The 13,105-nt window shown below is 44.1% G+C and overlaps 1 protein-coding gene across 5 annotated transcripts in view; it reads left to right on the top strand.

The window, feature by feature from the left end:
- Positions 1–13,105, top strand: part of SEC16B (SEC16 homolog B, endoplasmic reticulum export factor) — a 63,293-nt gene that overhangs the window by 15,056 nt on the left and 35,132 nt on the right. Inside the window, exons 1-6 of one of the 5 annotated variants that reach the window (XM_043923869.1) lie at positions 1,556–1,684; positions 4,650–5,003; positions 7,477–7,589; positions 8,852–8,972; positions 9,741–9,849; positions 11,447–11,591. In XM_043923869.1, coding sequence (XP_043779804.1) covers positions 4,708–5,003; positions 7,477–7,589; positions 8,852–8,972; positions 9,741–9,849; positions 11,447–11,591 — 784 coding nt within the window. In that variant the 5' untranslated portion in view covers positions 1,556–1,684; positions 4,650–4,707. Of the gene's footprint in view, positions 1–1,555; positions 1,785–4,649; positions 5,004–7,476; positions 7,590–8,842; positions 8,973–9,740; positions 9,850–11,446; positions 11,592–13,105 lie in introns of those variants that run through there. The other 4 variants (XM_043923865.1, XM_043923867.1, XM_043923866.1 and 1 more) reach the window with 4 other exon arrangements.

The raw sequence follows: 13,105 nt of genomic DNA, 5'->3' as shown, positions 1-13,105 counted from the left end.
TATTCTTGCTTGGGAAATCCCATGGACAGAGGGGCTGGGTGGGCTACAGTCCATGGGTTCACAAAGAGTCGGACACGAGTGAGCAACTAACACACACAGGGTGTACTCTGCCTACCTCAGCCAGTACAATCAGCTCATTTCCTTTGAAACGAAAAGATAATACTTATTTATAAACCATAGATAATTATATATCATTACCAACATTTAAAGGCATACCTCATTCTATATCGCTTCACTTTATTGTGTTGTTTTACAACCTGAAGTCTTGGGGCAAAGCTGCGTTGAGCAAGTCTCACGGCACCACCTTCCCAATAGCACTTACTCACTTTGTGTCTCCACGTCACATTTTGGTAATTCTGGCAATATTTCTTTCGTTTTCTTTTTCATTTTGTATGCTGGCAGTAGTTCAGATTTTTCCATTGTGATCATATTTGTTATGGTGATCTGTGATCAGTGATGTTTGATATTACTATTGTAATTGTTTTGGCAATTTTTAGCAATAGAGTATTTTATATTCATTTATTTGTTTGTGATTGGCTGTGTCAGCACCTAGTTGTGGCTCGAGGGCTCAGTAGTTGTGGGTTTAGTTGCCCTGTGGCATGTGGGATCTTAGTTCCCCAACCAGGGATTGAACACGTGTCCCCTGCCTTGGAAGGCAGATTCTTAACCATTGGGCCACAAGAGAAGTCCCCAAGGATTTTAGAATTAAGGTATATACATTAAAAAAAAATTTATTTGTTTATGTTTGGCTGCACTGGGTCTGTTTTCGTGTTTTGTTCTTTTTATGTTTTGCTGCACATGGGCTTTCTCTAGTTGCAGCGAGCAGGCTTCTCATTGCAGTGGCTTCTCTTGTTGCAGAGCATGGGCTGTAGAGTGCAGGGTCAGTGGTTGTGGCACATGGGCTTAGTCATCCCATGGCCTGTAGACTCTTCCAGACCAGGGATCAAACCTGTGTTCCCTGCATTGGCAGGTGGATTACCAACCACTGGATCACCAGGGAAGTCCTACCTTTTTTTTTTTTTTTTTAGACATACAGCTATTGCACACAGTAGGCTACAGTATCATGTACAACAGAACTTTTATATGCACTGGGAAACCAACAGATTCATATGACTCATTATATTTCAGTGGTCTGGAATTGAACTCACAATATCTCTGAAGTCAGCCTGTGGTCCTCATGATGACCCTCCTAAGTTAAGTATTGTTATTGCTCTTTCAGGGGATCTACCTGACCCAGGGTTCAGACCCACGTCTCCTGAGTCTCCTGCATTGGCAGGCGGATTCCTTACCACTAAGCCACCTGGGAAAACCCACCTTGTTATTCTTCTTTCAGAGAAGAAACAGAGGTTGAGCAATAGAGCCGCCCGTGGCCCAGAGAGGAGTTAACAACCCATAGGTGGCGCTCTTCCCCCCAGGCCAGGTTGCCTCTGGGCTTTCTGCGCTTCCTCTCCTAGGGGGCTCTGTTCTTTGCTCTGCAGGTTTGGATTCTTTCCCATGTGCAGGAACCTGGCTCAGCCCACTACCAGGCAAACGGAAGCAGCAGCCTCTGACTGGGTTCTGGGCAAACACGCCGAGCCGGGTCTGGACGAAGGAGGGAGCTGGGCTGTACTTTGCCCCCGTGAATCAGCGCGTGGAGGCTGGGCAGTTGCAAAGGTAGCTGACAGGCTGTAGATCTGAGAGCCAGGTAGGTCTTGGTAGATGTGGCACCTGGACTTTGACAGTGTCTAGGAGGGGAGAAGACACTCCGGGAGCGTGCGAAGGGAAGGTGGCGGCTGTCAGAACAGGTGTGTGGGGACGCTAGCGCCCTTGTGGGCTTTGTCTGGGCTGTGCTTGCTGTGCTGGTCAAATTAGGAAAGGCAATATTGATCTTAGTGGGGCCAGGGAAGGTCATTTATGTGGATGCGTGAGTATGACTTGTCCCTGTGCATGTAATGCCTTCATCTGAAGTATCTTAAGTGCTTTTCACTTGGGGTCCTTAATTGTAACCTGAGCCCTAGCTTGCTGGAATTGATATATTGGCAACAGTAATCAACTGTAGTTGACTTTGGCAAAGGTGGTGGGTAATGTGTCTTTGCAGTCAGAGAAGGGCTGTCTAGTGAAAATATCTGGGGATGAGGTGGAAGAGGCTTTCGTCTTCTTTTTTTTTTAATAGATAATTTTTTTTGATGTGGACCATTTTAAAAGTTTTTATCTATAAATTTGTTTCAGTGTTGTTCCTGTTTTATGTTTTGGTTTTCTGGCCATAAGGCATGTGGGCTCTTAGCTACCTGACCAGGGATTGAACCCACACCCTCTGCATTGGAAGGCGAAGTCTTAACCACTGGACCACCAGGGAAATCCTGAGGCTTTCTTCTTGTTGAGTTTCCTTGTGTCCAAATGCTTTCAAATTCCATAGGCCTTCAGGAAGGACACAGGTAGCCTTTCACTGTGTCTGGGGCATTTGGCCTTAGCTGGGTTTTCTGGAAAAGGCTCTCGTTACATCTGACTTTTTCAAGGAAGTAAGCTGACATGGTAAGGAAGGTGCAAGTTTTCCTGAGCTGTGATTGTTCTGGAGGTAGAAGGCACTTCTACGCCTTGTTCTTCTGGTGCATTCTGCTTACAGCTCTCTGCTCATAGCTGTGGACCCTGGCTCCGCAGCATTGGAGCAGAGTGACATCTTGATTTCAACACACACACCCTCTGACCTTTGCTTCTGATATTCATTCTTATATTGGGCTGGGAGTTTCAGGAGTGGGAGCAAGTTGTGGATCCAATCAGAACTTTTCAACCTAACGTAGTTCCCAAGGGAGAAGGAGCATGGGGTCTGATGGAGCCGTGTATACTCCTGACAACAGGAGACTCCTGAGCAGCTCTAAGGGGTGATGGGTACTTTTCTCTGGAGGTGCTCTGTGATACAAGCAGAGAAGCTTGGAGGGTAACTCGTCCTTGGGAGCTATGTCCCATTTCGAAGAATAAATGGGGAATACCAGTTTGATCCTGGGATGACTTCCAGGTTTTAAAATCTCCAGGCAGGAAGATTACTGAAACATGGCTCTCTAGTTTGTCACTGAAGCAATCCCAAACCCTGCGTCTCCTCACCTCCCCTGGAGGAGGGGCAGGCATGGGCAAGTTATAGAGCACAGTTCTCTAAGACTTTAAGGATTTAGAAAAGATGTCTCTTGAAGTCACTTTAAGCTTCTTCTTCTTCTTTTTAAACATCTATTTATTTGGCCATGTTGGGTCTTAGCTGTAGCATGTGGGATCTTTGTTGTAGGTGCGGGTTCCAGAACAAGCAGGCTTCAGTAGTTGTGGCACATGGGCTTAGTTGCCCTGAGGCATGTGGGTTCTTTCTGGACCAGCAATCAAACCTGTGTCCCCGGCATTGGCAGAAGAATTCTTCACCACTGGACCACCAGGGAAGTCCCTAAGCTTCTTTTTATTTAGGAAATCTTTTCAGCTACTCACAATATGCTAATCTCTATCTCTGATAACACTGTTATTTATTGAACCACTAATATATACCAGGCATAGTGTTCAGCACTTTACATAAGTATCTCTAACTCTGACAGTGACCCAGTCAGCTAATTATTATAGTCCTCATTTTATGGGTAAGGACATTAAGGCTGGAAAAATTTAACTCGCTAATAAGGGGCAAAGTCAGGATTTTTTTTTTACATTAAAAAATGATGTATTTATTTATTTTTTTTTTTGGTTGTGCTGGGTCTTTGTGGCTGCATGCCGGCTTTCTCTAGTTTTGGAGAGTGGGGCCTACTCTCTAGTTACCATCCATGGGCTTCTCATTGCGGTGGCTTCCCTTGTGGAGCACAGGCTATAGGTGGACAGGCTTCAGTAGCTCCAACATGTGGGCTCTAGGGTACGTGGGTTTCAGTAGTTGTGCCACAGGGGCTCATTAGTCGTGGCTCTCGGGCCCTAGAGTGTAAGGGCTCCAGTGGTTGTGGTGTGCGGGCTCAGTAGTTGTGGCTCACAGGCTTTAGCTACTCCTCGGCATGTGAGATCGTCCTGGTGTGCTAAGTAACTTCAGCTGTGTCCGACTCCTTGTGAAACAATGGGCTGCAGCCCGCCAGGCTCCTCTGTCCATAGGACTTCCCAGGCGAGAATACTGGCATGGGTTGCCATGCCCTTCTCCAGGGGATCTTCCCCACCCAGGGGTTGAACCCTTGTCTCTTTTGTTTCCAGCACTGGCAGGCAGATTCTTATCCACTTTACCACCAGGGAAGTTCAGCGTTAGGATCTGAACTGTGTCTAGCTCTGTCTAAAGCCCACTTTATTTCTATGACAACATTGCGCCTCCTGAATGACTATTTGTTGGTGGAATAGGTGAGCACACATGTCTTTAATTGGAATACTTTGATTGTGTTTTGGAGCTTCATCTATTATTGTTCTCTCTCCCGGGCCTCCCACATCTATTGTTGCTCCAAATATACTTCTAAATTTTTATAACAAGCTCAGTATAATTGTCTAGCCTGTTATTTATTTCAAGTATCTGCTTGCGATTTTTTCAGACATCTCTGTCTCAATGCCTGTGTGGTTTGTTTTATATAGAAGATTTCTGAGGACCATCGGTGCTTCTTTCACAAAACCTAATTAAGCATCATGCTTGGATATAGGCCTAAAATGATAATTTGTTTTGTTTTTGTTTTGTCTGGCAGGAGGATAAAATAAATACACAGCTGACTCAAAACACTAGAGAAATTCAGAAGATCTAGGATGGAACCTTGGATTCCCCAGTGGCTGCCTCAGCCATCAGGGAGGCCCCCAGCACCATCAAAGGATCCAGACCGAGGGCTTTGGAGAGATAGATACTATCGGCCTATTCCTCACTCTTGGCACGATGGAGAGAGGGTCCATCAAAGGCAAGACTTGAGCAGGAGCCCCCAGCCACAGCAGGACCCCAGGGCAGACCACCAGGAGCCTCACTATGCAGCCAGACCTAGGGAATGGCATCCATCTGTGTCTGGGGTTGACTACTATGAAGGCAGTTATCCCAGTCAATTGTATTCAAGGTATGAGTTTAGAGCTTGGACTTGACCCAGCTCTCCCAAATGCTTATGAACAGATTGTTCTTTTCCGTCTTCCTTTTCCTTTTATTTCTCTTCTTCCTTTTCCTCCTCCTCCTACACTGACTTAGCTAAACCCTTTCCTCTCCCAGGCTGGATTTTGGTGACTGAAATATAGTTTATTTCCCTTTATTAGTCCCTAGGGGAGCTTCTTAAGAAGCCATCACAATGTGATTGGGTGTTGGGGGCAGAGGAGAGAGTAGAAAGAATGGTGAAATTCAAGATGGCAGATGAGACCCTCTTACTCTGGGATCACAAAAGGCAGGATTTGTAGACTATGGAAAAGCTTTTCCTATGGATGTCTATAAAAAGTTCCTTATCCTCTTTGATGACTCTAACCCAGGGTTAGCACCGAACCCACCAGCTACATAAGAGTCCTAGTGCCTAGAACAGCACCTACAGTGTGATGCCTACACAGAAAATATATACATTGAGTGAATGAATGGAAACTTAAAAAAATCAGAAAGTGGATAGACGCTTATAGTCTCCAAGTTCAGAATGAAAAGGTCTCTGTGAGGTGATTCTGGGAGAATCTGGAGTTTTTTCTCCTGGCCTTCATATTTTATGGAATGTTGCAAGCCATCTATTTTTCACTTTAGCTTTTTCAGTGAGATGATATTTTCCTGCCTCTAGGTTTAAGGTTGAAATTATGACATTTATTATAAAGAATTCTGTCCCTATGAAATAGTAAAGAATTATTAATTGATAAAAATAGTGTTGAATTCTTGAAGGAAAGTCTGTTAAGAGTAGAGGCAATAACAGCAAGCAGATTTAAGATGGTCCAATTTGACTTTTCCATCTCATTTCCATCTATAATATGCATGGGAATTACAGTGGTGGGAGTACCAGACCACCTGACCTGCCTCTTGAGAAACCTGTATGCAGGTCAGGAAGCAACAGTCAGAACTGGACATGGAACAACAGACTGGTTCCAAACAGGAAAAGGCTGTATATTGTCACCCTGCTTATTTAACTTATATGCAGAGTACATCATGAGAAACACTGGGCTGGAAGAAGGACAAGCTGGAATCAAGATTGCCGGGAGAAATATCAATAACCTCAGATATGCAGATGACACCACCCTTATGGCAGAAAGTAAAGAGGAACTAAAAAGCCTCTTGATGAAAGTGAAAGAGGAGAGTGAAAAAGTTGGCTTAAAGCTCAATATTCAGAAAACTAAGATCATGGCATCTGGTCCCATCACTTCATGGGAAATAGATGGGGAGACAGTGGAAACAGTGTCAGACTTTATTTTTCTGGGCTCCAAAATCACTGCAGATGGTGATTGCAGCCATGAAATTAAAAGACGCTTACTCCTTATAAGGAAAGTTATGACCAACCTAGATAGCATATTAAAAAGCAGAGACATTACTTTGCCAACAAAGGTCCATTTAGTCAAGGCTATGGTTTTTCTAGTGGTCATGTATGGATGTGAGAGTTGGACTGTGAGGAAAGCTGAGCGCCGAAAAATTGATGCTTTTGAACTATGGTGTTAGAGAAGACTCTTAAGCGTCCCTTGGACTGCAAGGAGATCCAACCAGTCCATCCTAAAGGAGATCAGTCCTGGGTGTTCATTGGAAGGACTGATGCTGAAGCTGAAACTCCAGTACTTTGGCCACCTGATGGGAAGAGTTGACTCATTGGAAAAGACCCTGATGCTTGGAGGGATTGGGGGCAGGAGGAGAAGGGGACGATAGAGGATGAGATGGCTGGATGGCATCAGCGACTCGATGGGCATGGGTTTGAGTAAACTCCGGGAGTTTGTGATGGACAGGGAGGCCTGGCGTGCTTTGATTCATGGGGTTGCAAAGAGTCGGACACGACTGAGCGACTGAAATGACTGACTGACTGGGTGCTTTACACAATTATCTTGGGAAGGGGTTTCCTAAGGTGATATCAGGTCAGGGTTTTCTTAGATAATATTTCGTTTTGTTGAATGTGTGTATTTGAGGAGTAAGAGGGATCATGAGGAAGGAGAAGAGACACTTGGCTGTGGTTTTACTGTAAAAATTGCAGCCTTGTTCTGACACAATGATCCTATTCCTGCTCCAATTCTAGATTTTTGCTTGTAGGATGAACCATAGCTTTAGAGCAGATTCTAGATGGGTATCACAGTTTTGTCCTCTGAAGTTGTTTTGTTTGTCAAGTCCCTCATTGTTTTTCTTTTAAAAAAATCATTTATTTATTTGGCTGTTCCGGGTCTTAGTTGTGGCACTTAGGATATTTGATCTTTGTTGCAGTATGTGTAATCTTTAGCTGGAGCATGTGGGATCTAGTTCATTGACCCGGATCATCCCAGGTTCCCTACATTGGGATCATGGAGTCTTAGCCACTGGACCACTGGGAAAGTTGCTCTCCATTGGTTTTTCTCTTTGCTACGCTCATCCTTCAATGAGTGGCTTTCTTTGTTATTCTTTAGGTGGGGCATTGAGGATCTCTATCAGAACTATTACTCTCCAGCCCTAAGGGAAGAATATGCTTATGGAAGTTATTACTACCATGGACACCCACAGCAGCTTCAGGAAGAAAGAGGTATGGAATAATCTCCAAGAAGCCTTTGGGATGGTACCACTGGTATGACAGGGCAGAGGCCAAAAGGGCCATGCTCGGAGCCTCATCCTAGGCCTCCACCCCGACTCCCTCTCACCCCCACCTGCTTCTTTCTTGGTCAGATGAGGCCACAGCAAACACACTGCTGCTAGATGTCTTGAGAAGAGATAGAAAAGAGTCATTTTTCTTGGTACATGTAGGTGTAGTTGATGGTACTGAAACTGTTATTATGTTATTAGTGTTACGGATAGTTTGTACTTCATCCATTTTTTTTCCCTACTCCTCATTATAATCAAGATTATAGTCTCTCCCTGACCAAGTAACAGTGAAGTCAGTTCTTGACAGTGAAGTCATCAAGTGTGTGGCTGGGCTGTAGTGAGTCTGACCATCACAGAGTGGCAGATTTATGCAAAAAGGAATTTATACCCTATACCAATAGTAAGGATTTAGATATGTGTTAATGGCAGCTTCTGACCTGCTAGCAAAGAGAAAAATCTGTTTCAGTAATGAAAACACAAACATACACACACACACACACACACACACACACACACACACACACACAGAGGATCCCCACGATTGCACCATCCTATACAGTCATGCTGATTCGTTCAGAGAAGACTGAGGTTCATCTTACAGACTTACACTCTTGGCTTTCACATACCAACTTTATTCAATTTGGCAAATACAGTCAGCCCTCTGAATCTGCAGGTCTGCCTCCAACTGATGATCGAAAATATTTGAAAAAAAGAAAATTCCAAAACTTGAAACTTGAATTTGTTGCTTGTTGGCAACTATTTACATAGCACCTATGTTGTATTTACAACTATTTGCATAGCGTTTATATGGCAGCCCACTCCAGTATTCTGGCCTGGAGAATCCCCTGGATGGAGGAGCCTGGTGGGCTGCTGTCCATGGGGTCGCACAGAGTCGGACACAACTGAAGCGACTTAGCATGCATGCATGCATATGGTATTATTAGTATTAGAAGTCATATAGAGATGATTTGAAGTTTATGGAGGACATGCATAGATTATATGCAAATATTACATCATTTTATTAATATATAAGGGAATTTAACTTTCCCAGGTCCTGAAACCAATCTCCTAAAGCATACAGAAGGATGACTGTATGTCTTTATACCTGCCATGCTCCAATTGCCCAGCTTTACAACTTGCTAGTATCTCCAAACTTTTAGGAATAGGAAGTGACCTGTCTTTGTTTTGTTTTCTCTGAGGGTGCAGTGCCAAGGCAAGGGAGTCCTTATATCTGGCAGGAAGATCATCGAGATCAAAAGTACCTCAATGATCATCAACATGAAAACCAGAATAGTCCCTTTGGAACAAATAGAGAGACCAAGTTCCAGTAAGTGTGAAAGGAGAGGCTGGTTCAACATGATTCAGCCAAACTCAGACTATATTTGGCAAACCTGATGTCATCTGGTACTGGTCCCTCATCTTCAGAAGCCTGTTTGCTTTTGTTCTGGCCACAGGGATGGAGCTCAGGCTGGCCCGAGCCAGCTGTTCTCATGGACCCTGGAAGGAGGGATTCTTAATTCTGAGCAGCAGTTCCCCAAACCTGCCTAAGTCCCCAAACCTGTGAGGTTACTTGAGGTCCACCTTGAAGGAGGGCCTTAATTCTATGTTGGCCTTGGGACAGATGTGGCCTTGCAGAAGTTCTCATGATTGCATCCTGCCTGGGGATGGGGTGCTTCTCCTCTGCCCAGTCCTGTGCCCTAAGAATGGTCTCTCCCCCGGGATGAGAAGAGCAGGGAAGAGCATTTTGTACATGTACCTGTCTGGTACCCTGGGGCCTTTCCCCTGCCTGAAACTCACCAACCCGCCTGCTCTGATTTAAGTCATTCTGGGATGCCAGGCCACAGAGACCCAGCCTTCTCTGCAGAGTTTGGGGCCACTTCTAGTAACTAACTGTACTATGAACCCTGGGAGTTCCTGTTTTTCTGGTTTAATAGACTGTGGCAGCACAAGGGAGGACAAGGCTTTTCCCTGTGGCACATGGGCCCATCCGACACCTGCCCACACTTTGCGGCAGAGCAGCCTCCGGTACAGAGCAGCTCAGCCTTGCTGGCCTGCCCTGGACCCCCTCTCACATGCTCCTGTCATTTTGCTGCAGATCTAAGAGTCGGAATCCTTATAAAGACAGTCCTGCTTCTAACTCTGGACAGGAGAGGCCCGGGGACCTGTTCACGGAGAGTCCGCTGACTGGGGCCGAGAAAAACAAGGTAACCTGAAGTGACACAGGGCTGGTGGTCTGTGACAGGGCATCTCCGCTGACATCATCAGCAGTGGCAGGGCAGGGCCCTGGGGGTGGGGGTCCCTGGTGCCAGCAGTCTAAGGGGTACCATTCCTCCCCTCTTGGCAGAGCCTCCATGCCCACGTCCGCCTTTCCCTGTTTCCTGTTCCAATCTTCTGGGTCTGGGGACCTTATCGAGCTCTTTTGCATTTTTCTTTTTTCTTTTGCCAAGTTAGCTGCCAGAAAATATCATCCAAGTCACTCCAAGGTGGGAAAGAAAAGAAATGTTACTGGTACCCCAGTGGACTAGCAATTTGGTTTACTCAGGAAGTGGGAAGTTGCTAGCATCTTTTTTTTTTTTTTTTTTTTTATTAGTTGGAGGCTAGTTACTTCGCAACATTTCAGTGGGTTTTGTCATACATTGATATGAATCAGCCATAGAGTTACACGTATTCCCCATCCCGATCCCCCCTCCCACCTCCCTCTCCACCCGATTCCTCTGGGAATCTTTTAATTTGGGTATGAAAAGCAGAATGTGAAACCTTTCTTGAGTCTTCCATTTCTCTCTTCTGAAATCTTACTGTGAACCAGTTGGGCTATGAAATGGAACTCCTGAAGTTTTTAAACTTTCAATTTTGGAATAACTTTAGACTTATGGAAAAGTTACAAGAGACAAGGTCTTAATTTTTGACAGTCTTGTATTAATCTTCTATCCCTGATTAGATTTGTATGATTTGGGGGAACAGTTTCTTCTGTATACCTAATACTTAACAGGGCTGGGCACCTATTAGGACTAACAGTAACAACAACACAATAACAGCAGTCATATATGAGTACAGTACTTTACAATGTGGACAAAGAGCTTTTGTATCCATTGTTTGCATCTGTTTTACAATCCTCCCAGAATATAAGTTCTGTGAATTTCTTTTTTAAAAAATATTTATTTATTTGGCTGTACTGGGTCTTAGTTGTGGCATGCATCTTCATTGCAACATGTAGGATTTTTTTTAGTTGCAGCATGTGGAATTTTTTAGTTGTGGTGTGCAAATTTTTAGCTGCATCATGGGGGATCTAGTTCCCTGACCAGGGATTGAACCTGGGCCCCTTGTATTGGGAGCACAGAATCTTAGCCCCTGAACCACCAGGGAAGTTCTTTTATACCTGTATCCTAAGGGAAAGCATTGCACCTGGAGCATAGTAAGTGCTCATTAAACAGTTGGTGAATGAATGCAAGCAGTAAGTACTTGAACTATATAAGATAGGTATGATTATCTACATTACAAATGAAGGTACTGAACTTAGAGAGTCTGCGTCACTTGTTCAAGGTCACAGAGCCTGGTATTAACAAAGCTGGGATTTGAATTAAAACCCCTCTGACCCCATGGGCACTCTACCCATGGGGCCAAAATGAATCCCTTAGTGAGAACTGTCAGTTGAATGATCCCTTCTTTTCCTTTCAATATGTCCACATTCATTAGATTTATTTGAAAGTTGGAATTTTGTTGCTTTGAAGAAACACTGGAGGACTGTCTCTCTGAAAGTACCTCTGATTCTCCCCATGTGTTCTTGTTGTTTTTAACTTCCAGCCATCACTGATGGAGGAGTCCAACCTTCTCTGGCAGCATGAGTCTGGTCTCACCTCCAGCAGCTACGAGCTCAGTCAGTACATGGCAGATGCTTCAGAGCTCCATGACCCCATGACTTCAGCAGTCTGGAGCCCAGTTCAGGCTGGTGGGTACTGACGTGATTAAAGGAGTTGGCTGAGTCTGATGAGAAGAGTGCTGGGTGGCACATCTCTTGGAAGGTCAACTTTACCTGGTATTTCCAAGAGTAGAGCCTTTGTCTGCCTCATTTGCATATGTAGGTCCCCTGGGCAGAGTGGCCAGCTTTGGCTCCATTCCCCATCTTTTCTTTTGTCCTGAAGAATGCATCATAGCTGATTCTTGGAAAGGAACACTGCCCATGGCCATCGTCAGGTTGGGAGAGGAGGCCCTCAGAGGTATTGTAGGTAACAAGGGAAGAAAATAAAGACCAGAGTCAGTTTGGGAAAGTGAAGGCAGGTCGCAAAGGTCCGGATGTAGGAGATTTGCCCTGAGTATTGGGGCTCTGAGAGCCAGTCCCCAACCTGTCACCCTCTTGAGAGTCTAGGCCTGGTACATTATCATTTGGACCAAACCATCAATTCCTTGCATTATATTCCTCTTTTTTAAAATTAATTTTTTATTGGAGTATAGTTGATTTACAATGTTGCAATTTTCTGCTGTACAGAAAAGTGAATCAGCCATATATACACACATATCCCCTCTTTTTTGGATTTCCTTCCCATTTAGGTCACCATAGAGCATTGAGTTGAGTTTCCTGTGCTATACAGTAGGTTCTCTTAGTTTTCTATTTTATACCTGATAGTGTATATATGTAAATCCCAATCCATCAATTTATCCCATGCTCCCTTCCCCCCTTGATGTCCATACTATGTCTGTGTCTCTCTTTCTTCTTTGCAAATAGGTTCATCTGTACCATTTTTCTAGATTCTACATATATGCCTTAATATATGATGTTTGTTTTTCTCTTTTTGACTTGCTTCACTCAGCAAGAAAGTCTCTAGGTCCATCCACATCTCTGCAAATGGCACAATTTTGTTCCTCTTTATGGCTGAGTAATATTCCATTGTGTATATGTGCCATGTCTTCTTTATCCATTCCTCTGTCAATGAACATTTAGGTTGCTTCCATGTCTGGGCTATTATAAATAGTGCTGCAATAAACATCAGGGTGCATGTATCTTTTGGAATTATGGTTTTCTCCGGGTATATGCCCATGAGTGGGCTTGCTCGGTCATATGGTAGTTCTGTTTTTAGTTTTTTAAGGAATCTCCACACTGTTCTCCATAGTGACTGAACCAATCCACTTTCCTACAAACATTATAAGAGGGTTCCCATTTCTCCACACTGTCCCCAGCATTTTTTGTTTGTAGCTTTTCTGATGATGGCCATTCAGACCAGTGTGAGGTGATATCTCACTATAGTTTTGATTTGCATTTCTCTAGTAATTAGTGATGTTGAACATCTTTTCATGTGTCTCTTGGCCATCTGTTTGTCTTCTTTGGAGAAATGTCTATTTAAGTCTTTTGTTCATTTTTTGATTGGATTGTTTGTTATTTTGATATTGAGCTACATGAGCTGTTTATATATTTTGGAGATTAGTCCCTTGTGTGTTGCTTCATTCGCAAATATTTTCTCCCATTCT

Source organism: Cervus elaphus, chromosome 14 (genome assembly GCF_910594005.1).
Source record: "Cervus elaphus chromosome 14, mCerEla1.1, whole genome shotgun sequence".
Taxonomy (NCBI): Eukaryota; Metazoa; Chordata; class Mammalia; order Artiodactyla; family Cervidae; genus Cervus; species Cervus elaphus.
The sequence above is the reverse complement of the archived record's forward strand: the minus strand, read 5'-3'. Positions and strand labels throughout refer to the sequence as shown.